This window comes from Anopheles stephensi, chromosome 2 (assembly GCF_013141755.1).
Source record: "Anopheles stephensi strain Indian chromosome 2, UCI_ANSTEP_V1.0, whole genome shotgun sequence".
Taxonomy (NCBI): Eukaryota; Metazoa; Arthropoda; class Insecta; order Diptera; family Culicidae; genus Anopheles; species Anopheles stephensi.
Window position 1 is genome coordinate 69284012 of NC_050202.1, and position 26541 is coordinate 69310552.

The window sequence follows — 26541 nt, forward strand, 5'->3', positions numbered from 1 at the left end:
TATGTTAGATTTATTGTACATTTTTTTAACCTGACCTCCAAGACCTCGGGTTCTCTTATTCACTATAACTCTTTGAAAGATGAGTTATTTTTGGTGTTTGCCAAAGCAGGTTTCATACATGCAGAACAAGAATCAGCATTGTTTAAAGAAAACTAAATTAATAATTGTTTAAATATTCAGCCAATGTTAATTTACAAGCTCAATATGGTGTTACCGGTCGAACAAAATATAGTTTTTATTTAAATAGCTTTTTTAGAACATATAAAGACGCCCAGAACGCACAGCTTGTCCTTATGTATCAACTGCTGGTGAGCAGAGTTTTGACGTTTGCGTTCTTCGGGCGAGCATAGTTCTAGGACCGGGGCGATATTTATTTGCATCGGGCGAACAAACTGCAACGCCTCGAATCTCGCTCTCATTTCGAACGCGCTCTCACGCACACACTCTCTCCCGCTCTCTTGCTTTCTCTTTCACGCATCTCGCGCGTTCAGAGCTAATGCTCGGCGCTCGTTCAGTCAGTTTTATGTGTGTGGTTGCTGCTGATGAATCATAGCAGACTCTGTGTGTGTCGGTTTTATTAGCCCGTGCTGTGAATATCTAAACGTTTACCCGTTTGTTTGTCCATCTACCATATCGTGGTAATAATTTGTTTGGTTAGAAACGCGCAGTAATAACGTACATTTTGCGATAGCAGTTCGTAAACGCTGTAGCGAAACGGTAAACGCAACCGGCAGTGCAAGCGGGGCGACATTGTTGTATCGCGCCGTCATTTTGTTCAATTCCGTGAGCGATCGTCCAAACTTCACCCGTGTACTGTTTTCCGTCTCTTTCTCGCATCGTGTCAAGATCATCATAGTGCAGACGTCAAACAGGATGATGATGCCGGTTGCTGCGAAGATTCAGAAGAAGACGAATGGGACTACGTGAAGGTGAACAACCAACAGCAGCAGGAGGAACAGCAAGAATCGCAGCCAGCGCCTGAAAAGCAGCCGGATAGCACACCCTCGGAAGACATTACGCATACGGTTGAGCACAGCAGCAACAGTTTCGCACCCGACGACCAGCCAGCGCAGGAGAGCGGCGACGCACAGCAGCGGGTGCCAGAACTAGAACAACAGTTCGACCAACGGGAGGAGCAGTACGAGCAGGAAGTGTTGGTGGAACAAGCGCTCCCGTCACGCGACGACCAGGAAGATCGTGAAGAAGACGAGCAGGAAGAACAGGAGCTGGTGGAACATCACGACGAAACGAAGGCGGCTGTGCCGAATACCAGTGAATTGGTGGTGGCGGCGGATATTCTTGGCGACAACACGGAATCGACCGTGTCGGAGTGTACGAAAGAAGTTGATGATGTCATCAGTGGTGCTGAAACCAAGGAAGTTGTCAATTTGCTGAACGACGAATTCAGAGAGGTAGGGCTTCTATTTCTTCTTTTCCGCCGGGTGTTGGGAGTGTGAAAGTGAGAAAATAGTGCGCTGCACCGCCGCTGCTATAGACGTGAATTTTTCGTGCCAGTTTGGTGCAATTTGCGTGTGGGACCAATCCAGAGTTGTGTTTTGCTTTTGGTGTGCCGAATATAATTAACGGATTGTCGTTTTTGTTTATTCTAGGACGTTCCACCGCCAACTACGACGGACGCATTGTTTGAAACCAATTGCATAAACGAAGAGAACACCGAATCGACACCCTTCGTGCCCAGTGATAGTGTAAACATGGAGGCTAGCATGTACGGTGGATCAATTCCCGAGCAACCTCTCTCGCCGGAGACGCCTGTATCGCCGGTGGATAACTTCCCGTTGCAACAGCAGCAACAGCCTCTGCAGCAATATTCCGACGAAAAGGATATGTTCGGTGCGAGCATGGACGACACTATGAGTCCGACTGGCGAGGGAGAAGAATTGGACGAAAAGCATCTGTACGAAACCGAGGAAAAGTCGATGAATTTCCAACATCACCAGGAGGAAAGCAGCGCTGGAGCTGCCGGCGACTGCGGTTGGCAGCTGAATCCGGACGCGAAGGAATTTGTGCCGGTAACTGGATCGGCGGCGGCTGGTGGTGAGATGAATGCAAAACTGCACGAAAACATCAAGCTCCGCGATGATGCAATCGTGGCACAAAGCCCTCGCAAGGGTACAATGTCGTCGATGGAGGATCTCGACGTTCCGGCCGAAACCGTGTTCCAGACGGAAATGGATAAGAGACCGCACGAGTTTGAGGCATACGAGGGAGATAATGGAGGTGAAAACGTTGTGGGCGATGACAGTGCCGGTGACCATCGCTTGCGATCCCCCATGGCAGTACATCCGTTCGATCTGAGCCAATTCAGCGAGCAAACTGTAGTGGAGCAACAGCTGCAAGATTCGAATGTTACCGCCGACATGACCAACGGTGACTACGTGTCTTCAGACAGTGCGGGCGATTTGTTACAGACCGCCAACACAAACGGCGGACTGTACGGAACGGATGAAATGGAATTGCTTAATAAGGTGCAGGAACTACCGACCGACGAAGAGGCAACAATCGAGGCGGCTTCTCACGCCGAACCAACCAATAACTTTGCTGAGTTCGATCCTGTAATTGACACAGCTGGTAGCGCCAAGGAGGAACTGTACGTGGAGCAAAAGGAAACGGTGGATGTTTCTCCCACAACCTCGGAGCTTATTGCGGATACGATGGATCTTATGTCTGGCGAAGAAATGCATCTGGAAGGATACTCAAACCAGCTTCCATCGGATCAAATTCCGAAAAGCATGGTTTCGGACATATCGCAGAGCCCAGAATTTAAGATGTTGCAATCGTCGATTGAGCAGTTTACTTCGGGCAAAACTGACGAAGTTAGTTTCGACGGCCAGCAGGTGGAGGCAACCAACTTACAGAAAGAATCATCTGCAATGGAAGCATCCGTTTACGATCCGGAACCGGAGCTCATTTCTACCCAGGATCCACCCGTCCAGCAGCTGACAAGCAACGAACAAATGCTTCAGGCATCGCAAGGTTTTGCTGATCTGATGGGTGCGTCGGTGCCGGTTAGCGAACCACAGGAACCATTATCTCAGGAAAAACCACTTGCCGAAATTGCCGAAAAACAGCAAAGTGATGAGAAGCCGGTCGAGGAATCTAAGGTAGCGGAAGTAGAAACAGCATCGAATGATGCCACTGCCGTAGCAGCCGCTGCCACGGTGGCAGTAGCAGCAGCAGCAGCAGCAACTACAGCAGCAGTTACTGCAGCCAGCAAGCCCAGTAAGCCAAAGGCATCGACAACGGCTCCTACGGCAAAGAAACCCGCATCCAGTGTATCGGCAAAACCTTCCTCTGCCGCGTCCAAAGACACTACCAAGAGCGCTGCTCCTCGTGTCGGTAGCAGCAGTACAACTGGTGCGGCACGCAAACCACCAGTAGCTGCTGACGCTAAGAAAGCACCGATTGCCGCAAAAACGAGTGCAGCTATGAATGGCGTGAAGGAACGGCCTGCCAGTGCTACATCCACGAAACCATCGTTGGCAGCAAAGAAACCGACCACAGATGCAGCAAAGACTGCCACATCTAAGACTACTTCCGCGCCTTCATCAGTAGCGGCTGCCCGAACAAAGGTGGCTTCTACCTCTGCATCTAGCACAACGAAATCGGCCAGTGCAAGTTCAGCTAACAGGTAAATAAACAGAAAATTATTACCATTAGTTTATAATCCTAATCTCTGTGTTTGTGTATGTACTATATTATAATGCTGTTTGATATTGTTGCAGAACTGCCGTCTCCAAGTCAGTTACTTCAAGCACCACCTCCAGTGCCGCTGCAGCAGGCAAAACAAGCTCGTCCCGGCTATCGACCACCACTACAACGACGCGCACAGTCACCTCGCGACCCTCGAGCGCCGTATCGAGTGCCTCAGTTCCTTCGAAAACATCCACTACCACAACGACCGCTGCAAAGAGAACCGTCGCCGCAAAGGTAAGTTAGCTTCACCTCACTCGCTTCTGTTTGTTCTCATTCGAAACTTTTTTTCCCCGGCTCATACCTTACAGAGTTCACTAACCAACGGAACCACGACTGATGGAGCGTCCGCTACCAAGTCCACCAGGACGACCACCACCACCAGCAGCACAGTTCCACGCACGGCAGGAGCTACCAGAACAACGACCGCAAAAACGACTTCCGCCAGCACAGCGGCAGCTGCCAAGAAACCGCTGGACGTTAAAACTACCGCGCAGAAGGCATCGCTAACGGCCACCGGTAAAACGACAGCTACGCGCACCTCACTGGCTCCCAAAACCACTGCGACCTCACCGTCCGTTCGGAAATTGCAACCGAACGGAGTGGCAGCAACAGCGGCAAAGAAACCGGCCGTTTCGCCAGTGGGTATAAAGAAACCGGCAACGACAGCCACGAAGTCACAGCCGGCAAAGGCGGTGGCCCCCGCCGAAACGACGACAACAACGACGGCGATCGCCGAAACGAACGGTACGGTCAACAATGATACGGTGGACGTGGTACTAGCCGCTTCCTCGCCACCGGAACAGCAGCCCGCTGACCAATTGCTCGTGCCGCAAGCAATGTGATGTCACTAAAGCGCAGAATCGGGGCTCGCTTTTTCCGGGTTGAGACCGAACAGTGTGTTACTCTACGATGGTCCTAAACAAACCATAACACAGCATATTCCTATTGGTGTTTAATCGTGTTACAGTTTTTAGCGATGGACACGTTTTAAACCGCAAATTGCAAAAACGAATAGAAATCAATCTCTCTCGCTGGTATGTTTCATACTACCGTCACCAAAAAAAAAGGAAAACAGTTAAGAACAAAATGCAATTCTTTCGCAAATTTCGAGCATAAGAAACAAAACAAAACCCCTGCGCTGAGCCTCATCAGAGCGACGAACAGGCTCACAGTGAAGCGTGTGGTCAGTTTTCAGTTTTTGAATAATCATTCAGATGCAAGTTCATCAACAAATGCAAGCGTAATCAATATCATCCTATCTAACCAATTTGACCATTATGCCTAGCACTTTCGAATCCACAACCACTCTAGTAATTATTGGCATTGTGACTGGTTTTGGAAAGCAGCAGCTGGTGTGGTAGAAACATAGTGTAGGCCAGTGACGAAAGAAGGAAAACGAAACAACAGCATCAAAAATCGCCACAATAAGAAACGATGCAAGAGCGCAAGGAAAGATAAGATTTAAAACGAACAAAAAAAGCAAGAAGCAGAACACGGATACAACACACACACACACACACATCTCCGAACTTCCTTTCGATTTAATTATTTAGCCACCACACTACTACTGGATTAGCGAATAGGTGTGTGTATCTTTTGTTTTATGCCAAGCATGATGATTAGTAGGTTTATACGTACATATTACACATATTATATATTATACGTTTCCAAATTCTTGTACGCCGCCGTTGCGCACACGGGCCCCGTCACACGGAAACGGCTTTTCCGGAATGTGTGTGAGTGTGTGAGTGTTTGTGAGTGTACACCACAGTAAGAGAAGAGAGACCGCAAGAGTGAAAAAGTCTCGAGCAGCATCGACAAATATTTAGTTGTGGCAACGCCGCTTGCGTATAAATTAACAGTTCGTAATAGTATGTGGTCGGCGCACACACACAGGGAACACAGCCTGGAACAACACTTGCTGCATACATAAATGTTTAAAGCGATCGCAGTAGACTGATGACGATGCAACCCGGGGTAGGTGGTGGTGGTGCATCGCGATGATGAGATGATGATGATCGTTGGCAACTAGTAATCGCTTCCTGCTTATGTGCTTGTAGTGTGTGTGTATGTCGCGTAGTAGCAGGCGTTTTCAGTCACACATTTGCCTTGTTAATGTTTTGCGCTTTTTTTTGTGTACTTTGTCAAATTTTTATTGTTTGGCGCAGCTTTTCAATGCGACATGTATTTCGACAGTTTTATTAAATACGTACAATTTAACGCTGCGCTTTTTTTTCTCATGTCATGCCGCGGGTTTTGGAATGCCGCTGGCTCTTTGTTATTCTGCATCTGTTGCGTGTCGCTCTCTCGCTCTAGTTTGCCTTTCGATTAACCGCTTTAAGCCGGAATGGTATCGTTTAAATAATTGGTAGAAAATTTTGAATCATGTTGATAGGATGGAATTGGCTAGGCTCGGTGGCAACCGGGAAACAGGAGACCAGAAGAGCCGGTAAAGAAATCTTTGGCTAGGCCGTGAAATAATCGAATATTTTAACCCAGTAAATCCCATAGCCGTTATGGATGTAGTGAAGTTAAATGAATAGTATGCCGTTTACTACATTGGGGCCTGCAGCGTCTTAAATAGAGAAAAAACAACCCCCCGACGCACATACACATACCAATCCAACATAGTTCATCATTTTTTCTTTTACGTTCCAAAAACTTCTTCGGTAGCAGTAGCAGCGCGGCTAAGGGGTCCGTAAAGAAAAACGTGAAACATACTACTGTGTTCAATTGGAGCTTAAATGCAACGGAATGGGAAGGCGAACATGAAATGCGGTTTTACAGTGGGAAAAGGGCGAAAGCAAATGGAGAAATTCATATATGAAATAGCATATACACCAAGGCACAGGCGCATCTAAATGGTGTACTACTACAACTACTACTCCAACTACTTGTAACGGTGAAACGTAACGTAATAGGAATATAACTTAACAACGCGCGTAAACCACCATCGTTCGCGGAGTGGGGTGAGATAATCAAAAGAAAGGGGGAAAAACACACATTTACATCCATACTCTATTATACACGTCGTGTGGGAGAAAAACGAAACGAAAAGAAAAACAACAAAAATATCATACATAAAATCATAAAGAAGAAAACACGCATACGCATCATAATACAGGCACATGGAACGGAAAACGACATAAGAACGTGTCGGTACGAATGATGTGTTGTTGTGTGATGTTTAACTATTTCAAACAAGCCGCAGCAATACGGAACAAATGCAAACATGCTGAAACAAGTGAGAACAAATCTCCACAAACAACACCCTCAAGCAAGCAAGCAGCGCACACATCATAACAGGGACACAGAGCTATACACATTTCGACCGACTCGTGGTTCGATTGTTACTGTTGCCCTTGTATGGTGTGTGGCAAATTACACACACACATACACACACTATTTCATAATAATATTTTATATATTTATAACACAATTTGTATCTGTTTAATCGATTGCGCAATTAAAAAGGCAAAATAAAAGGATAGAAAAAAACCGTACTCAGCAAATGGATTTCGATGTGTGCGTGTCTGGAGACGACGGTAAGCAAAAGCTAAGTATGCTACAATCCGTTGTCATGGTTACTCCGCGCACGGTGTCTAGATCTATAAATCTGTCACAGGATATGTCATGTTCCTCTAATTGCAGTGGTGTCAAACTCATCTTGATTCTCTGGCCGGAATGCATAAAAAAAGTTCTCCGACGCATAAATCGAGCTTACTCTGGCACATTACAAGGGCATCAGTTCTTATTTTTCTTCTTTGGCACTAACAACCTCGAGAGGCCTCGGCCGTGTGAAGACCGGCGCCATTATCGCCTCGGCCACCGGACTGGCCCAGTTACTTTCACCGGTTACTTTCGGATAATTGACATATGTTAAATAATAATGAGTGAATAAGAGAAAGAGACATTACTCTGTCCAAAACTGACGAAGCCCTCTTAGCCGCGTTGCTGCGAGGAAGATGCTCTGATGGATTTTTGGCCCCTTATGTGTGAAAGACAAAGGTGAAGCCGATACAATGACGAGCTCTACGAGCTGTACGATGATCTTACCATCGTGCAGCGAATTAGACTCGCCAGGCTCCGGTGGGCTGGTCACGTCATGAGAATGACACCGGACGGCCCAGTCCGTAAAGTCCTTTTAGGCCGTCCACACAGACAGAGAAGGCGTGGTAGGCCCAAATTGAGATGGATTTATGGCGCTAATGCGTCCGCCAGAACGGCCGGGATAACGGGTTGGCAGACGACGGCGCTAAACCGTGAGCGGTGTTCGAGGATTGTTGCAGCAGGCCAAGACCTCAAAGCGGTTGTAGCGCCTGATAAGTAAGTAAGTAAGAATAAGAGAAAGTGAAGCAAGGATCATCATTCGTGATAAATATCGATCGTCTTGTGCACTGTGTGTCACAGGATCTTGCTAGAACCTCGTGTCGTCCAGTGAAAGCCAATAGACTCCCTGGGGGATGCATAGCAATTTTATAGACCTTTTCTACATTGACCTTTTTTCCGAATTCTACATTTTTTCATCCATATCCAGTTCATCACGGAAATAGGTCTCTTCACGGAAATGCTTTCAACTGCTGCGATACCCTTAAAGTCTCAGAATTGAACAAGTTTGAATTTACGAAAGACAGCAAGAAGGACAGGCCGCCTCTCAGGACTAAAAAAATCTATTATAGGCTGTTCATCATATTGCGTAGAGTCCCCAGGACCATCCTTCTAACCATAAAGCGTGCTCAGAATGTTTTTCGTCAAGCAACTTTGTCTTTCGCACTTGTTGTAGAATGTCCTATCCGATCCTATCCGCTTTACTGGTGTCATCATAGTGCCGTAACTGAACTACAGTAGAAATGAAAACACTGACAACACACGGTGGCTGGTGCTTTTGTTCATTCTAGGGTTTTTATTCACAATCACTGTTTTTAGTAGTGTAAGCCAGCTAATCTATCAGTAATGCTGAATAAACTATCATGAAACGACGATCAACTATATCTACAACGCTCTTTTGTGAGTTGTTGGTTGGATTTGTTTTGATTTGCTTCCGGGCATTTTTGTTGTTTTCCAGCTTTGCCCGGCGGCCCATTCGTTCAGCTTTTCCGGCGCGGGTAGCCCCCCTCCCTCCAATTGCACTAAATAGATTACTTTTTGCTTCACCATCCATCTCACCTCCGCGAGAGGGCCGCGGACGGTGGATGAACGATTTAAACCACGCTCCTCCACTACTCCTTGGCTTCCTTCCCTTCCTTGAAGATGATGGAGGGTACGATCGATCCCATTCCGATAACATATCACCCACCCACCCAATCGACGCCGGTCGATGTGTTTTAGCTGGCTTTTTAATTGTTCAGTTAGTTTGTGTTGGTGTGTGCGTGTGTGTGTTTTGTTTTGTTCCTAAAGAGCTGTTTGTATCACTGCAAACATAACTGCGCTTCACGTGTTGCTCGTTCGCAAAAGTTCTACCAAGAAAGAAAGCCACTGTCAATCATTACCACACTACTACGGACTTAATTAGGAAAAATTCGAATTAGACGCGACACATAAATGAAGAACGCAACAACTAAACCCACACGCTCGCCGTCAACACACACACACACGCACACGCGCGCTTTCTCTCGCTTTACGCTCTCCCATTATCCTATTGCTCCTTTTCATTGCCTACTAATACTAACACTACTGTACGTACTTCTCGCTTACCGGCGACTGTTGTAGTGTTCCGCTTTTAAAGGTTTTGCTCCCTCGCCGTCGTCGTTGAGCAGCTTACTACGATTTCTTTTGTGCATGTGTGTGTCGACGTTTACTTTATCTCCTTTCTACTGACTTTTTGATTTGTTTTAATGATGCGTGTTGATGCGCTTTTTGTTTGTAGTTGTACGCATTCTGCTTTTGTTTGGTTTCCTCTTCTTTTGTATTTCCTTCCATTTTCTTTTAAGAGTTGGTAGTTTTGATTTGCTTTATAATTCGTTTTTGTTATCCTTTTCACACACACACACACGCGTGCCTGTATTTTTATGCCTACCCGTGTACCCTTTCCTTCTCCCCTCCCCAGGGGTGCATTTGTCGCTCTAATAACACCACGAAAAACGATGGTGCCATCTTCCACAACTCATGCGTCCGTGTGCACTACGTTTTCCGTGGTGTTGGTACAGCGCAAAATACACGCCAAATCCTCTTTTATGTATATATAATTGTTTTATTGTTTCTGTGTGTGTGTGTGTGTGTTCTTAAATTGTTGTATTTGTTTAGTGTTTGTAAATCTCTACTTAGTTACGAGTTTTTGTTTTCCTTTGTTTTGTTCATTCATTCCTGCGCCTAAGGCCCCATCTTCTAATTCCCCATTTTGTTAATTGTTCTTACCCTCCCTTCTCATCTACCATTTTCCTCTCCCCAACACACCAAGGTAAATAAAGATTTTCTCTCTTTCTCTCTCTCGCTTTGTGGTATTGTTCTTACGTTCCCAGCTCGCCCACTGTTATCGCCTGTTTTATCCTTACGATGGCGCCATTGCGTCATTGTGCTTTATTATTACTTTCGCTTTGTATGTGTGCGTTTTTTTGTTGTTGTTGCTTTCTTTCTTTCGCCGTTCAGCTGTTCTGCAGAAAAAAGCTCGCTCAACATCGAAGTGCGCGGCAAAGCGTCCTGTCACATTTAGCAGCCATCTTCGCATCGGTGCGTGTATTGCGCGCTGTCCTGAGTTTACTACTACTGGTGAGTACAGGAAACGAAAGGAATTGTGTTTTTGTTGTTGTTGCTATTGTTTTTTGTTTGCTCGTTGTTGCATTGCTGCTTGCAGGCAATGTGTGCTTTATAATGATGTAGCTCAGTTTTCCTTTACCGCCCAACGCTTCTCCCTGTGTCGTATTGCGTTCTCTCTCTCTCTCTCGATCTCTCTTGCTATCTCCTTTTACTAACAACATCCGTACCCTTGTGTTCCTTCCGCCCGCTGGCGAACCCTGCCTGGTTCCATTTCATGTGGTGCACGGCTATACCCACTACTGTATCACTATGTCTCGCACCACCAAGAACTAAAGAAAGAAGAAGTGGTGAATGGCACTACGCTGATCTACTACGATTCCCTTCAAGTATAATTGGTTTATGCGCGCGCGTTTTGTGTATATTCTTATATGCCTATATGTATATATGTATATACTTTGTCAGATTTCAGATTTCTACTACACAAGCTCCCTCCCGGAAGCAATGCCCGTATCCCCTTGTTTTGCCCCGAAGAAGTAAAACTAAGATTGACAACAAAACCACTACGAGTATTGCACCATATAACGAAACGCAATGTCCAGTGTGCTTGGGTGTGTTTCTTTGTTGTGTGTGAGTTCGGTGTTAGACAAGAGTCTAACAAGAGTCTGTACGTGTTTGCGTCCGTCGGCTTGTCACTAAACTTATGCGCTAAAAGAGTAGATGCCATTATTTCATTGCTTCATTTGATCATTGTGTTTTTGCTTGTTGTTGTCAGTTGTCACTTCCGCCGTCGTCGTCCCTCATGATACTCGTGATGATCACCGCCATCATCAGTGCGATCATGAGCGGTTGCACCCGTCAGCGGACGCCCCTACACGCAAGCCCGTATCCCGGTATCCCAGCGGTCTGTACGCTTGACGGTGATACCGGGCCCTGCTAACCGTGTAATGGCCGGCACGCCGGCACTTTACGGACTGCAGCCCTCAAAAAGAGCCCTGAACTCGCCGCTCTTCGGCCGGGGTAAGCTCATCTTCAAGCTTTGGTTGAGCTCGTTCAAGCTGGATTGCGAAGTGCCTTTCTTCATGCTACCGTTACCGTCACTAGAAATAGATTTGAGGTGAGAATAGGTTACGGTTAGTGATAAGATAAGTGAGGTAATGAAGATAGATCTAGTGGAAACTAGCTTCTGAATTCGAATTGATGAAGAGAACGCAAGAGAAGCACGAGGCACAGCAGAACTTAATCAGCAACGAGAGAGCCCTCTCCGTAGCGACGGTTGGCACCCTCCGATGCCTCACTAGAAATAATGCTACGGTACAACATGTATTTATGGCTTTTGGGCGACTACCTATCTTGGGTTAAAAGTCAGCGTCGAAAGTAACATAGATGCTGAGAATTGTGCAGATGGCTATTCTTCAGGCTACGCAATAGCCTGAGAAAAAAGTTAAAGCCTGCCTCATAGAACGGAGCTGGAACAACATAGATCATATATGATACAACAAACACCTCTGAGTCATGGACTCTGCCAAAAACTTACGAAATTTTCTGAGCCGCGCCTGAGAGAAAGAAGAAGGATTCAGAAGGATGTTGGAGAACCCTTATACGTAGGGTCTTTTTTGGGCCATCGAAGTAGTCAGAGGAGATGAAGAGGCCCTCATTGAGATGGAATGATGGAGATGATGTAGAATATTGGATCATCAGACAACGGTGCTAGAGCATGAATGGTATCGAGAAGTTCTGCGGTAGGTTCAAGCCGCGAACAATTTTTGCGGCCAGTAAGTAAGATAGTACCTTGTGTTCCTGAATTAACTGTATCCACTAGCTGGATCATCGGTCAATCGTGGCCTCTTAAGTTCTCAGACAAGAGTAGCACGCATATTTTCCCCGTAAAAAACTATACAAAACCCTTAAACTAACTCACCTTAAATTATCTACATTATCAGCTTCAGCAGCTAAAGCGTTCACTACAGCACTAATTTGATTGGTTTCCGTATTGCCCGATTCCGATTCCTCCTTCTGTGCCATAATGTTGGGATTTTTACCGATCTTGTTTAACCTGCAACGAACGAATGTGCGTAGTATTAGCAGATGGTTGTGAGCAATCGGACGTTGAAAGTTGCCGTCCCGTACCGTTCCGCGGCCACCGTTTCCATCGTTTTGCGCATCAGTGGGTATTGGTCCAGTACCGCATTGAAGTGATCAACGCTGAGAGAAAATAAATTGCAATAGGTTTCGGCACGAACGCTGGCGACTCTTCTGGCATTTGTTAGCAGACAGATTTCTCCGAAGTATGATCCATCCGACAGTGATGTAGCGACCTGCGATGCGGAAGAAGACAACCGATGGAATGTGAATGCGTTGAACGATGCGTCCTGCTCTTTCTACTGATTCTAACGTACCTCTCCATTAGCCATGACGATATCTACAATGCCTTCTTGAATAAAATACATTTTTGATCCTATAGTTCCCTCCTTAATTATAATATCACCTGCAAGAAAAACAAAAAAGGGAGCAACAAAAAGCGATGAGTGTATTGAAGCATCTCAGCCACTTAGAGCAAACGTTCGTTCGGTATCGCTTACCAGGTTGAAAAACTTCGTATCTAAGTTTAGTCACTACATCTGATACAAAATTAGAATCAGCGTTCGCGAAAAAAGGCACTGAAGCAACTAAGGACCTGTAGGGGGGGGAAATGTGTCGTATGATCATGTCACACAGAATCACACGTGACGCACACACACACACACGTACGAGCAAACACACAAAGAAAAGAAAAAGGATGCGTATTAGAGTTTCGGTATGAAATCGTTCCCGGTCCGCACTGAGCACGGACCGTGTCCCGGGACGTCGGTTTTCCACGGGCCGCTGCCACTTACCTACAGTTGTAGTTTATCACATCTTCCCGCAGTTTTTCGCTCAGCTCGCCGAGAATGCATTCTTCGTCGAAAAATTTACCTTGGTACCGATGCTCGAAATATTCAGTGATTCTTTGTCGCATATCGCGCGGTAACTTCCGGTACGCCATGTACTCTTCCACTTGTTTTACCTAGGGCAATCGGGAGCGTTGGTTTCCGGTCCAGGTTCCCGTGGTGGTGTGGAGATCGGACAGGACGGTGAATGATTGTTAGTAAGTGTATGGGCTGGTAAGGAGGGGCGGGGAGGAGGGAACGTGACGTTTCGTTTCCGTCCGTGGTGTACGTACCTTTTCGCGATATTGACGTCTACTAGAGTCCAGGCTCTGGATGAGATTGGTAGCATGTCCAAGGAATAAGGCGTAGCAGGTGGCACCAGATATCATCGAAAGCATCGTAAGCCACATATCTGTCAGTGATTGAGGGGGAAATCTGCGATTGGAAAGGGGGGAGAGAGAGTTGGAATACGATTAGTAATTAGTCAATTTAATTGTCTTAAGAGACCCATTGTTTGAAGCAGAGGTGTCAAACAGAAGTCTATTCCAATTCTTGTACAAACTACAGTTCCAGTCCAAGAGTCCAAGTAGGGATTCTCTTGGAAGGAAAATGTTTAACATTACATTTATCTCACCATGTCTCCAAGAAGAATATAATATCAGAAACGATCCAACGAAACGAAACGAAACCTGATGTGGTAAATCTGGATAGTTTGTCCTGCTACGCTAAATCCTGATAGTGCATCAAAGTTTGTAAAATTCAATTTAATTTACTATCTGAATTTTATTAGACGAAAGATTAGATTATTAGCCCAGAGACAAACAAAACTCTGGGCGATATCTACCGAATTCTGAAATTAGTCTACAATCAAACTGATGCCATTATTTCAGATTTAAGCAAAATAACATCGTAATATCGACTTGAGAAACTGAGGCTAGATAAAATAGATCTTAAATCAATTAGACTTGTTTCCTGGTGTTATCCAGAATCTCGTAGAAGGATGCTTACATTTGACACCTCTGACTTCGAACAGTTGCAAGAACTTTATGCTCTTACCTTCCGTATCCTATGCAAAGCATGTGCGACATCGCTTTGAACAGTGCCCATGAGTATTGCTCTAACCAGTAAGATTCCTATAAGAGGAAAACGAAGAAACACAACCCATCAGTACAATTTTAATACACTAAAACCCTACGTCAATCCAGTACCCGTTACCTGTAGTTCATTGATTGCCACCCAAGAGTTGGATGGAAAGCCTTGCAGCATCGGCACGAGAAACTGTAGGCAACCGCTCCAGTGACCGATCAGTAACATCATACAAATTAGATTGAAAATTCGCATAAACACTGACGCCATGTTGAGAAACTGCGGTTGGAAGGTTGGTGGTACGGGGCAGGAGTAGAAGAGGAAGAAGAAGAGAACGGTAAAAAAGGTAAAGATCGATCGGTTTACCGTAGGACAAAAGAAAACGAGCATGGTAAGTACAGCAGACTTAAACACGCGCCTAACAAGAAAAACTAGTTGATGCAGTTGATCAATGATGTTGTTGGTTGGTTGGTTGTTTGTTGGCTGAGCTTTTGTTTTTGGCATGGATGTTGATGAGCGTTACGTGCCCCACTTGGTTGTACATTGCTTCGTCTTGCAGCAATGCCCTGTCACGGTGGGGCATTCTGAGCGGTGAAAAATGGGCTTTTCCCTGAATAAAGCTTAAGTGTTGAAACAAACAAATGAAATTCGTTACTGGAGTAACGCTGCAACTGATCGCAAATTAAGGATGTAAAACTAGACTCAAGCAGAAGGCTTGTTCATTTTTCAACAAAACTTATGTTTGAAAGGAGCTAATAGTTACGCTCATCATTAAATAAAACGATTGGAAAATTAAGAAAAGCATAGAATAAATTTTCAAGTTCACAAGTTTCAAATTGTGAACAAAACCTAACACACGTTTCAAATGTGCCAACTAAAAAACTACTGCAATAACGTAAATGTTCACACGTAAATGCCCGTTTCAGAAGGAAAACCATATTTTTCGGGCGATGGAATGTATTGTTGTCATCGTTGGTTGCTCCTGCAAATGGCGGTCTAAAGCCGCATCCAAAACGCGCTTGAAACGATTTCTTCTGAAGCGGTCAGCAGCAGCACATACACAAACGTACACATCTGTTTACGCAGTGTCGTAGGAATTGTTCCGATGTCAACAACGCCGGTCAATCGCATCAGCTGAACATAACAACATATCGGTTGGTGAGATGCAACTACGCAAAGCGACACTTGCTTTACACATTCACGCGCATCGCTGCAACAAGCGTTGCCAAACGCACCGTAACGTATGGTAAGAAAGGAGTGAAACAAACTAAGAGAAAGGAACAAACAGAAAATCAAAAACGGAACAAAACCCACATGCACGGAAACGGAATCGAAACTAAATCAAACGGAACACATCACACAAACACACACTGCACTGGAACGGATTCCATCATCATCATCATCATCATTATCAATGTACAGCTCTAGCAGTCTCGTTAACATTCGAGATGGAATGTACGGTAATAGCGTTATACACAGCTACCAGCTATTCATTCGACAGCGCCAACAAAATCGGGGAAAAAGCTATATCATAAGGAAGACGCATAGAGTTCATTCCGGTCTTTCTTTGTTTGTATCTTTTCGTAATCGGAACCAAAACACTGCCAAATACGTAATTATGTACACAGAGAATAAAGCAATAGAAATGCTAATCGAAGCAGGAAGAAGTTTACACTGTACATCTCCTCTGTATCCGGATGTGTCTATATGAAACCGATGATCAGTTATTTGATCTCACAAGAGAAAAAAGTAATTTTACATAATTTTACTAGCTTTAATTAAAAAGCAAATAAAATAGTTAAAATTTAAAATCGCTCAATATATGCCCTAAATATGATGAGCGAATAATCTTACGCACTGATCCTCGGTTAAACTGCCAATTTGAAAGTACTAACCGTTCCTGCCATTGATCAGCGCCATCTATGATATTTATTGTCGAAGCTAAACGGCTGCGTCCTGTACATGCATATTATTAAATTACTAAATTCTTGTTGCGCTGCTAAACAATCAGTGCGGATTGTATTTCCGGTTTCATATGGACACATCCGATATGAATAATATTTTACATTTTGTACATCAGCTAAAGCCCTCATGCCCGCTTTTGTATTATTCAGCTTGCCCGGTATAATGCTACGCAAACGTACGCAGCCAGCAGAACGGCTGTTACGTGGGGTAGCTACTAATTTCATAGCATATTCGGCAGTCTCATATGAAAGGTAGTACAACAGGAGATGGGACAGTCGAACGAATCACACACGAAAGGAAAACATCGAAAGCATCAATCGAAGAAAACGGATGGAAAACCTCCTCACGAAAAAAAGACTATCTACAGTAAACCACGAGAGAAAGCCCCAGTACGATTCCCTAAATGTCACTTTTTTTTCGGTCGACCATTAGTAGCGGATGGGTCATTAAGATATGTCTTTACAGTAATTATTGCATGACGACGGGATGGCGTTAATAGATAATATTTTGCCTTCTCAACTGAGAGAAAAAAACCCCCGGAACCTCTGAACGATGGAAAACAACACCGATGGTGGAAAACAATCAACAGCAGTGGATTATGGATGGTGTTAGTAGATGGACTGTACAAACACTCACACACATACATACAAACAAACATCACACGCACACAACATCTCTACGGGGTACGAGGATAGTTGTCGGTTGCGCCTTCGATACGATTCGATTCGATACTGGGAAGATGAACTTTCTTCTTACGTGAAAGTATGTAAAGAGAAAGAGTTAGCTTTTGTTTTTGCTTACTGCTTGCTTTCGCTGCTGCTGCTAAGCATTGCACCGTATTGTTTCTATCTGTAGGTAGCATATTTTCTTATGCGGAGCGCATAAAGTACAGCTTGCCAACAAACGCTACGCGGCGAAAGATATATGCGATATACGGAAAGGTGGCAATGTATATATAAAAGAGGGGGGGTTTATTTTTTTGCTGATTTGGGAAGAAAGTAAAGGAGCGAGAGTACACGAGCTTTGCTTGGAAAGGGAAGAGCAACACCGGAAATACACGCGCAAGGTACATAGTATTGGAGGGTTTTTGCGAAAGTGTAGCTGAAGCAGAAGCGGCAGTAGTATCGATTATTACAATATATCGCCGTAAGTTGATTACGCGATGGAGATGATGATTAATGAAGCCACTTAAATGTGTTGAATCATGAAGGTGAGATGGTGGCGAGCGGGGCAAGGTTGATGGAGGCGCCTGGTAGTTGGTGGAGGCGCCTGGTGGTTGTTGGAGCGCGAGAGCAAATCTTGCACCGACCAACCTTCCTAGTGCGATCAACGATTTGCCAGTCGGGTTGGGCGAAAGTACACGGGGGGAATTTTAGGTGCTTTGTGCTGTTTTGTTGCTATTGTTTGGTTTTGCTTTGTTTTAAGAGGTAAGAAATGCATGGTGGTTGGAGGGTTTTGGGAAGAAACATTGGCGAAAGTTTTTTTGTTGTAGCTGGGGAGGTCTTTGGTTGTTGTCGTTGATGAAGATGAGCTTCTTTGCAGAAGGGACATTTTCAATTAAGGGAGCAAAAAGATAGGGCGGCGTTAGGGTGAGAGAAATGGGGCTTTATTGTGGTGGTGTGGGCTATTGTTTCGATTTTTCTGATTAATTAGTTCAATCGACTTTGGGCATAGAAGCGCAACGAGCGAACGGGGTAGCTCATTTGTTTACCATTTTGCCAGAGAGAGAGAAAGAGAGGGAGAGAGAAAAGGGTTAGGGATAAAGGGCAATGTTAGGCAAACTCATTTAGAGAGAATGAGCCATCTTAAATAAACTGTTCTAAGAACAATGCAGTGTTGTTAAGATGAGAAAGTTTATAAAGTTTTGTTAGATACACCACACTATTAATTACGTCGTTTGTAATTTTAATTAAGAAACATTCATTTAATTATTTGGATTAGCTTCATAACTCCCAAAAAGCTGCAGAAACAATTAAGAACCAGCCACACACAGAAAAGAGAGAGAAATGAGGACGAGCATGATAGCACAATCTTGCTAAAAAAACACCTTATATTTATTTCATCCTATCACAAATTGCTATACGTAGTAACAATTTCTTTCAACTTGTTGCGAGATATGTGTGGCTTAAGTTTTGGAGACCCGGAGTTAGGATCGTTTAAAAATTGGGTCCACTTTAAGGAGGAGAACTAATTTTCGAATTCTAAGCTCATTCCATATACCTATGATTATGTTTTTAACATTCTAAACTCTATTTCAAACATTGACTATAAACTAAGTCGTATTGCTCGAAAACGAGCTCTTGTAATCTAAAAAATTGAAAATAAATCGGATAATTCGGAAACAAGCTCGGATATTATAAGTGTTTTAAAAATGTTCAATTACTAATATATTTTTAATTTTCTTGAGTTTTTGATTTCAATTTGATTATTTGGTAATCTATGAACAAACATGTTGCTGATGCTATTTTTAAAACTTTGGTATGATTACACTTTATCAAAATATCAAATTATAAAATAAGTTTTACTGACCATACGGCATCAAGCCGTCATAATCGAAAATAAATAAACAAAAAGAGTTTTACTCTTTTGTCCTGCACTGTACAATACTCTGTTATATATTAGCCCAGATAAAGTGATTTCATGTAATCAATGATGTTTATAAAGTTCGCCCCAAATGAAATTCACATTTCGCTTTACTAATTAGCTTTGTGTTTTCTGGGACGCGCAACAAGCTTTTAGCCGGTTTTCGATTTTCAAAATGCAATTAATGACAAACAAATTTTAAACACTAGTTATGACTGGTTGTAAGAAAAACCACTGTCTTTTACACGGCGATGGATATAACAGGGGTGAGTGATTGCGAGTAGCAAGGAGCTAATACGTGGTTTATAAAGCTTAGCAACCCACGCACATCGCACAGTTCAGCGATTCAGTAGTAGATAAGCCCACGCTATATAGTTGTGGACGCGTTTGTTTTGCACGGTATTAGTTGTTGATATCATAACGTAAGAAGGTAAGTAAAACAGTTGAAGAAGAACATGAAGGTAACGTTTGATAAAGAAGAAAACTATAAAAAAACATTCCATAACGCTACTGCTAATAGTTAAAATTGCATGCTAGAAAGATAAGTCTGTAAAATTAACATCTACATCATCTGGCATCGAGAACGTAACCGTTGGGGAATTATAATAGTATGTGAGGCCGATTATTATCGCTAGTAGGTAGTAGGTAGTAACGTTCATACGCGATCATTGAAAAAAATCTCATGAGCAAGTATTCTAATAATTTTAGTAGGATCTTAATGAAACGTTTAGCTATCGTTTTGCTGCAAAACGTTTAACAACGTTATAATTATCGCCTAATGGGTCCAGCAGTGAAACCCCACAAGATTGAAAGAACGAGACGTACCGGCTGCTGCTGTTGGGAAAGCGTAAATTCTGAAACAATTATTCACACAAAAAAAGGAACACGAATTGCCAGTGCTAAGGTGCTTGCAGGTAAGATTTTAGTTGTTGTTTTAGTTTTGCTATTTCATTTGCTCTACGTTAGCTCTATATAAACAAGCCGCAATGCGATGCAAGATGCATATATGTAATATGTTTTTTGTAGTTTTTTGGTATATTAAACACTGCATTTTGATTTGTTCAAAATATTGCGGTTAATGTAAATTGCTGTACTAGCCAAAAAACGGGTAAAAGTAAAAACTGATTTTTTGTTTGTTGCTGTTGTACTAAGCATATATAAAAGCGAAATAAGCGAGAAATTGAACAGATTCTGCCGATAAACGTTTATTTACCGAATGGTTTCTAAGTTGTTTTTTTTTTTTTGTTGATAATGTAAATAACAAACGGTTAAAAATAAGGAAGTAAAAGCGCTTTCTCTTTCTCTTAATTACCTTCAAAATAAGGCTGCTCTTAGAAAAACCTTTAGTCTGTTCTTTTTGAAAGGATCTCCCTCTTCGATTAGAATGCTTTTTTTGTAGGTTTTGAAGTATCTAAAGTTGTATATAAAATAATCGATTAAAAAAATGACGGTTTTTATTTGATTAATGCGTACAAGGTACATGGTTAATCGGGAATGCTGGTTGGTGGTGTAGGTCTGGTCAGGTAGATGATTATCACTTGGTACTTGGGTTTTTGTTTTGGGGGTTGTGAATGGGTAGTGATGTGGAGGGGAAGCGTGAGGTGTGGGCCGGAAAGGGTTTCGGATAGCACTTTGTGTGATGTGGGTTTAGCATACATTCAAAATGGTGTGCAGTGGAAAGTTATGGGACGACATCTAATAGTGGGGATGGTACAACGGTAATGGAACTTAAGTAAAACAGACAAAAAGGAAAAAATAAGGAAACCGATAGCAAACAGTTCACTTTTAATGAATCGCAACAGGGAAGGTGAGAGGTAGTAATGCACGATAGGAGGGGGTTGTCTAACAAAATATGTGTTTGTTAAAATAAAAACCAAAACATAAACAATAGTTAGTTAAGATGTTCCACCAAAAACATCGGCGACACGAACGGAACGGAACGGGGACTATAACGTAACGGAGTAGAGTGTGTGAGTGATTGGTTGTAACGAGATAAAAGCACATTCACGCACACCAGAAACTCAACCATGTTTTGTGCAGTTGTGGCAGGTATGATGGGGTTGTTTTTTTAAATTGTAAACAAACATGTTATTCCAGTTTTGCAACAAAAAACATCATTACAACCCACACAAACGAACGCACGAGCTTTTGTTTTGTTATGAACGGATGAACTTTAACGAAATACACAGACACAGTCAACAACACACTAGAAGGCGTTCCTAAGAAGCGTTAGTAACGGTGGTCAACACGATGAACGATGCTGTAGTGAGGTTTGTTTTGTAAAGTGGTTTACGACGGTTTAATTCACTTCACTTACTTATCTTTGTATCGTACGACTATGAACATAAACACCAATAGACGGACGCCACACACACACACTTTCCAATGCATTTTTCCAATAGAAAATTTTAACCTTCTTTTCCCTTAAACTGTTAGACTCACAGTGAAGTTCTTCGATACAAGGAAAGTAATTGGTAGAGAAAGGAACACAAGAGGCGAAAAAACACTCAATCTGCAGAGCGTGCAAATAACGCGCACTTATGTGTGTGTTTCACAACGGTGCAGCAGCAACGCAAACGAGACGTTTAGAATCGACACGCACAGGGCGACTCCCACTATGAAGAAGATCCCGGAAGCGCAAGGTGGCTAAATTTAGTATTCTATAACAAAAATGTATCAATTTTTAAAAGCATACTTTTGAAACATAAATGATTGATTGGCACCGGAAAGGGGAAACCTAATCGGTAATACAGTAGTGTATGTGTCACACTCGTTAACGATACGATTGTAAAGGGTGCGTAAGGGAATGTACATGAATGTTGTTGGTTTATTGTTTAACTTTGGTTTTTGTTAAGCACTTGTGGAATTTATCTGGTTACCCTGATTATTTTAAACAATACAGCTAACAACACACATACAAATACATAACAGAATAATCGCTAATTGTTTGAGGTTTTTTTTTTGTTCGACTGTGGACGGACACCGGTTTTGATGTAAAAATCGATGCAAACGAGACAGTAAATGTCGGTGTGGGTAGCAATTTGATAGATTTGTGGCCGTTAGAAAATACAACGAAATAACCTATCGATCTTGCCATCAAAATCCGGATGCCCTGTACCGTTCTAAAAAACTGCATTTGCTAAACAACACACAAACCACGACAACACATACAGACACAATGGTTTTAGCTCTAAAGATTCACGATACGGAACGCAAAGGAACGGAAAGAAGTGGAAAACAAGAAGAAAAAACAAGGGGAAAACACGATTCACTATTCCAGCCAGTAGAGCAGCAATTCGAGCAGCGAAACAAATGCTAACGACCAATTACTGTACTTGGTACTCCCGTATTTAAAGTTCAACCTTAAACAAATGACGAAACGAAAACCAACGGAAGGGTCCTGCAACCCCGTCTAAATGACATCGTGACGTATGCTCTTTTATGCCTAACAACAAAAGCTTGGGCTGAGGCTTGCCACGATCCAACACACGGGGAGGGTGTAGTGAGTACCTTCGATCACTCTTAGCCCAATCATCTACTCAACATCGACTTAAAACACAAAGCCTTTGACCGTTAGGATTCGAATTTTAAAAAATGAACTGGTACTCTTTCTGATGAACTCATTCTGTAGAAGGAAAATTTCTTTGTTTCAAGTGCTATTATTTAAACAATTTTTTTCGACCTACTAACTCTACCCTGTGCTGAAGAGCTGACCGTACAATATTTGCAACTGCATCAGTATTGGTGCGGAAATTTGGCATTTTTTCATGTGTATGCTTGTGTATGTATGAGTCTTTTTTTAATAATTTACTGTGTAAGCGTTAGAAAAGTAGTTTGTGCGGTGTTAAAAAATTGCTAAGTATATTGTAGTATGTGATAATAATAGAAACATAAACAAGAAAGCTTTTGGAATCGTTAAAGTTTAAAGTGAAAGCTTTGATGTCTGCAAAGCATACAAGAGAACTTTGGTATGAATGTGGAAAGGAGAAAAATAAGTTTGAATTTTTTTTATAAATTATTGAGTAAGTAATTGATTGAATAATGTCCTTTTAAGAAAAAAAAAGTTACATGTTTAAACAGTTTCAATCATGTGTGATGCAGTGTGTTAGCGTGAGTTGTGATTTTATTTTTGCTGCACAGCTGAGCCCGAACGAAAACTGTGTACTGTTAGAAAAAATACATTCAGTTTAAAGCGGCGAATAACGGCGCATGGCAGACACAAAAAAATGTATATATTATTATATATGGTATATGGTATGTATATGAAACAAGTTACATAAACGTTTACATCGCAAACACTTTCGTTACATCGCACGTGATCGCATTTGGATGAACACTGATGTCGCACTGAAGCCAGAAGCAGACAAATAATACAAAGAGGAAAACAGAAAACGATTGGCGCCGAACATTGAATGACGGAGACAGAACAGAAAAACGAGAATGGGGGGGAGGGGGCGAAACGGAAAATTCGATCCATAATGGATTGAAAAACCAAAAGCAAAAAAACTAAACAACACATAAGTAATGTCCCCCTTAGAAATAGCACAGGAATAAATATGTTGAACAGTATTTGTATGTATTGTTGGCTTGGCAATGTACGGGGTTTAAAATAAAAATATGTGTAATAAAACATGGCGATACTGTGTAAAGCTGAGTATTGTTTTGTGTGGATGTGTGTGTGGATGTTTCATAGTATCATTTGAACACGACAAAGGCACGCAAAACAATACAGGTGGATACGTAGAACGTAAGGTAAAGAGAAACAAAAATATGTAAAAAGGGAAGTAACGCTGAGTAGTAATAGTAGTAGTAGTTGTGGTAGTAGTTGCGAGTGAACCGCCCGAAAAAAAAAAACAAACCCCCCGACCGGTACTTACATAGACTTCCTCCCACTGGGAGACGTAGCGCACGAGCCGAGAAAGCCGGAGCAGCCGGACCAGCGACAGCAGTTTGGCCAATCTAAGTATGCGCAAGGCTCGGCCAGCGTGGAGCAGTTGAAACGAATCGGAAAAATCCTGCGAATGGTGAAAAACGAAACCCCACATCGGTGTTCGGCGCGGGGGGGTGTTGGAAAATTTTGGTTTGAGTTACATTGCAATCGGCACAGCGTGGAGTGTGGATTTAGAAAGTTTAGCCAAAGAAAAATTCCAACAACAAAAAAATAATCACAAAACCAAAAACCAAAAAAACCATTAATGCTTCTGCATTAATCGGACGAGGGATCGGGCTCGGCAAATGCCCGCTACTACAGGACAGCCTCTCTAGCTATTGTTGAAATATGAACCCAAAAACAGAACAAGAACAACACATTCAACGGACATACTCGCGAACCACACTAATACTGGAGCAACTCTACATCACACAGACACACGCACACACACACACGTACACGCCTAGGTGACTTAAACACGTGACAAAACCAGCTAGAGCAACAAGGGAAGCCGCTGACGGGTGGCGTCGGTACTAATAGCAATACACGTCCACTCTTCAAACAAGAGATACTGAGCTAGAGAGCTAGAGAAATAATGCAATTTCAGCTGGCGGGCGGAACAAAAATGGTTATCCATGCCTTCCTTACCTGACTGTACTTTTGCATCTGGAAAAAAAGAAACGGAAAAAACAAAATAGGAAAAATTAATTTGGACAATTTGGCGCGGTACAGGGAAGGGCATGCATGGAAACGCTTAGCGGCATTGTTTTGTATACTGGTACGGAAGCGGCACAACAGTTAGAAATGGAAAGATTATTCTAGTGAACACAAACAAAAAAACAACGGAGGCTCAAAAATGAAGATTTAGAAGAAGAGGTAAATACTAGATTTAAAAAACAAGAGGTAAAAGAACAGAAACCGTAGCACAGACGTACAGACGTCCTGCTTAAAGTAGTTGATACTAGTTAGCACATAAAGACACTACCAAAACGCTACACTAGAAAAACCACTAGCTCGGTTCAGATCCGTGTTCGGCACCATCGCAACCTGCTTACCTGATTAAAAATTAAAAAAATATAATCGAGCGGTATGGACGATATCAGGTCCAGGAAAAACCACGTCTTTAGATAGTGCTTTGCAATAAGCTTCGGGTCGAGTATCACCTGCTCCGCATTATCTTGCTGCATAATACCTGTTTTGGTGAGAGAGAGAGAGCGAGAGAAGGAAGAGACATTTCGCCCAAGTTTAATTCGCAATCGATCAGTGCCGGAGATGTGCCATCCTTACCTGTTCTAAAATTGACCACTATATCGACAAGGAAGATTGTATCACTCAGGCAATTGAATGCGATCCATCTGGTGCTCAGGTCGTCGTTGAAAAATGAAATCGCTACGGGTAAGATGATCAAGTTCGCTACTAGCAAAAGCAACATGCACAAATCCCAGTAAAATCTGTGGAAGACAGGGCGAGAGTCATCAGTACCATCACACGACCGAAAGAGATCTGCACACCTACCTGAATGAACTGCACGGATGTATGACCCAGTGGCCGGCCGTTTTCTGACGAATGCGTTCCTTCACCAGCGCCTTTTTGCTGCCAAACAGTTTCATGGCAAGCCGATTGTCGGTCGGTTGGAACCATGCTTGCAGCTGATTCTTTAAGAAATTCGATGACGGTTTCTCTATGGAAGGAGGAATATTGGGAAGCGGTTCCTCCTTCGGTGTGCCATAGAGGGACACGTCATCAAAATGTACCTACGAAGTGGATACCGAGTCCGATTAAGCCCTGGCAAACTGGCGATCGGGTGCGCCCGCAAACCTTACCTTCGATTTAGCCATGTCGTTCATGTAGTCCGTGATTAGCAGCGCCTCATCGTCCAGTGCAGTCACCAGCGAGTCCGTGCAGGTGTTGTCGATCGACACCCGCAGATCGGTATCGTTTTGGTTCGAAAGATTCGAGTGGAACCTTATGGAGTCGGAGCTGGCCGCACTGAACAATCTGCTGGTGCCGGACGGTGTTGACGGTACCGTGATGGTGGCAGCGGGAGAAGGATAACGCCGCACGGACACAACGCACCGTCGTTCCATCGCGTAGACGAAAGCAAACAGACCAAGGACAAGGAGACGCCCCGGAATGGGAATATAAAATACAATTTAATGGAAACGATTCACTGTCGGTGGTTGCTGTGCCCGGTTTGGGGAAAGAATCAGACGACGAACACTAATTGACATGCGAATCGATCACACATATGTCAAACTGACGACGAGCTCCTATTCTAACACACACGACGGCTTAATATGTTCGATGTTGTCCAGCAACTCTTCCCCCCAGGCAGGCAGGCACCAGACGGACACAATATCCACAGCTCCTTCTTCTGCCGGTTCAACTAATTGAACTTGATGGAACTAACAGTTCCGACGATCGCCGTGGAGCTCCCGGTTCCGACGCACAACTAACTGTTGTGCAGCAATTCCACGCTGAGTACTGGTTGTCGCCGCTTGAAGCAATCAGTACCGCTGTACGACACTGTACGTCTGCCCGCCCGGTGCACCGACCAATTGGTAAGGCACGTCACCGATAAGATCGCCGTTCCGCACGCGCAAGATGCATCGGATCTATAACTCACTCACTTGAAACGCACGGCCCATTCCGGCAGTAATTAGC

The 26541-nt window shown here is 43.4% G+C and overlaps 2 protein-coding genes across 15 annotated transcripts in view; one reads left to right on the top strand and one right to left on the bottom strand.

Moving 5' to 3' along the window:
- The window catches only part of LOC118504532 (serine-rich adhesin for platelets-like), a 38421-nt gene extending 31204 nt beyond the window's left edge, over positions 1 to 7217 (top strand). The window contains exons 9-12 of the mRNA XM_036039077.1: positions 847 to 1412; positions 1611 to 3649; positions 3744 to 3948; positions 4023 to 7217. Of these exons, the coding sequence (XP_035894970.1) occupies positions 847 to 1412; positions 1611 to 3649; positions 3744 to 3948; positions 4023 to 4556 (3344 nt within the window). The 3' untranslated portion in view covers positions 4557 to 7217. The remainder of the gene's footprint in view (positions 1 to 846; positions 1413 to 1610; positions 3650 to 3743; positions 3949 to 4022) is intronic.
- Positions 7218 to 9735: 2518 nt separating this feature from the next.
- LOC118504533 overlaps positions 9736 to 26541 on the bottom strand; it is a 32955-nt gene continuing 16149 nt past the window's right edge. For 9 of the 14 annotated variants that reach the window (XM_036039087.1, XM_036039085.1, XM_036039083.1 and 6 more), the window contains 16 exons: positions 25701 to 25878; positions 25393 to 25631; positions 25165 to 25328; positions 24933 to 25069; positions 24526 to 24543; positions 23825 to 23962; positions 20260 to 20358; positions 14529 to 14678; positions 14370 to 14446; positions 13607 to 13748; positions 13281 to 13450; positions 12987 to 13081; positions 12804 to 12892; positions 12535 to 12722; positions 12326 to 12460; positions 9736 to 11504 (listed from right to left, as the gene is read on the bottom strand). In XM_036039087.1, the coding sequence (XP_035894980.1) occupies positions 11372 to 11504; positions 12326 to 12460; positions 12535 to 12722; positions 12804 to 12892; positions 12987 to 13081; positions 13281 to 13450; positions 13607 to 13748; positions 14370 to 14446; positions 14529 to 14678; positions 20260 to 20358; positions 23825 to 23962; positions 24526 to 24543; positions 24933 to 25069; positions 25165 to 25328; positions 25393 to 25631; positions 25701 to 25878 (2152 nt within the window). In that variant the 3' untranslated portion in view covers positions 9736 to 11371. The remainder of the gene's footprint in view (positions 11505 to 12325; positions 12461 to 12534; positions 12723 to 12803; positions 12893 to 12986; positions 13082 to 13280; positions 13451 to 13606; positions 13749 to 14369; positions 14447 to 14528; positions 14679 to 20259; positions 20359 to 23824; positions 23963 to 24525; positions 24544 to 24932; positions 25070 to 25164; positions 25329 to 25392; positions 25632 to 25700; positions 25879 to 26541) is intronic. The other 5 variants (XM_036039088.1, XM_036039089.1, XM_036039090.1 and 2 more) reach the window with 5 other exon arrangements.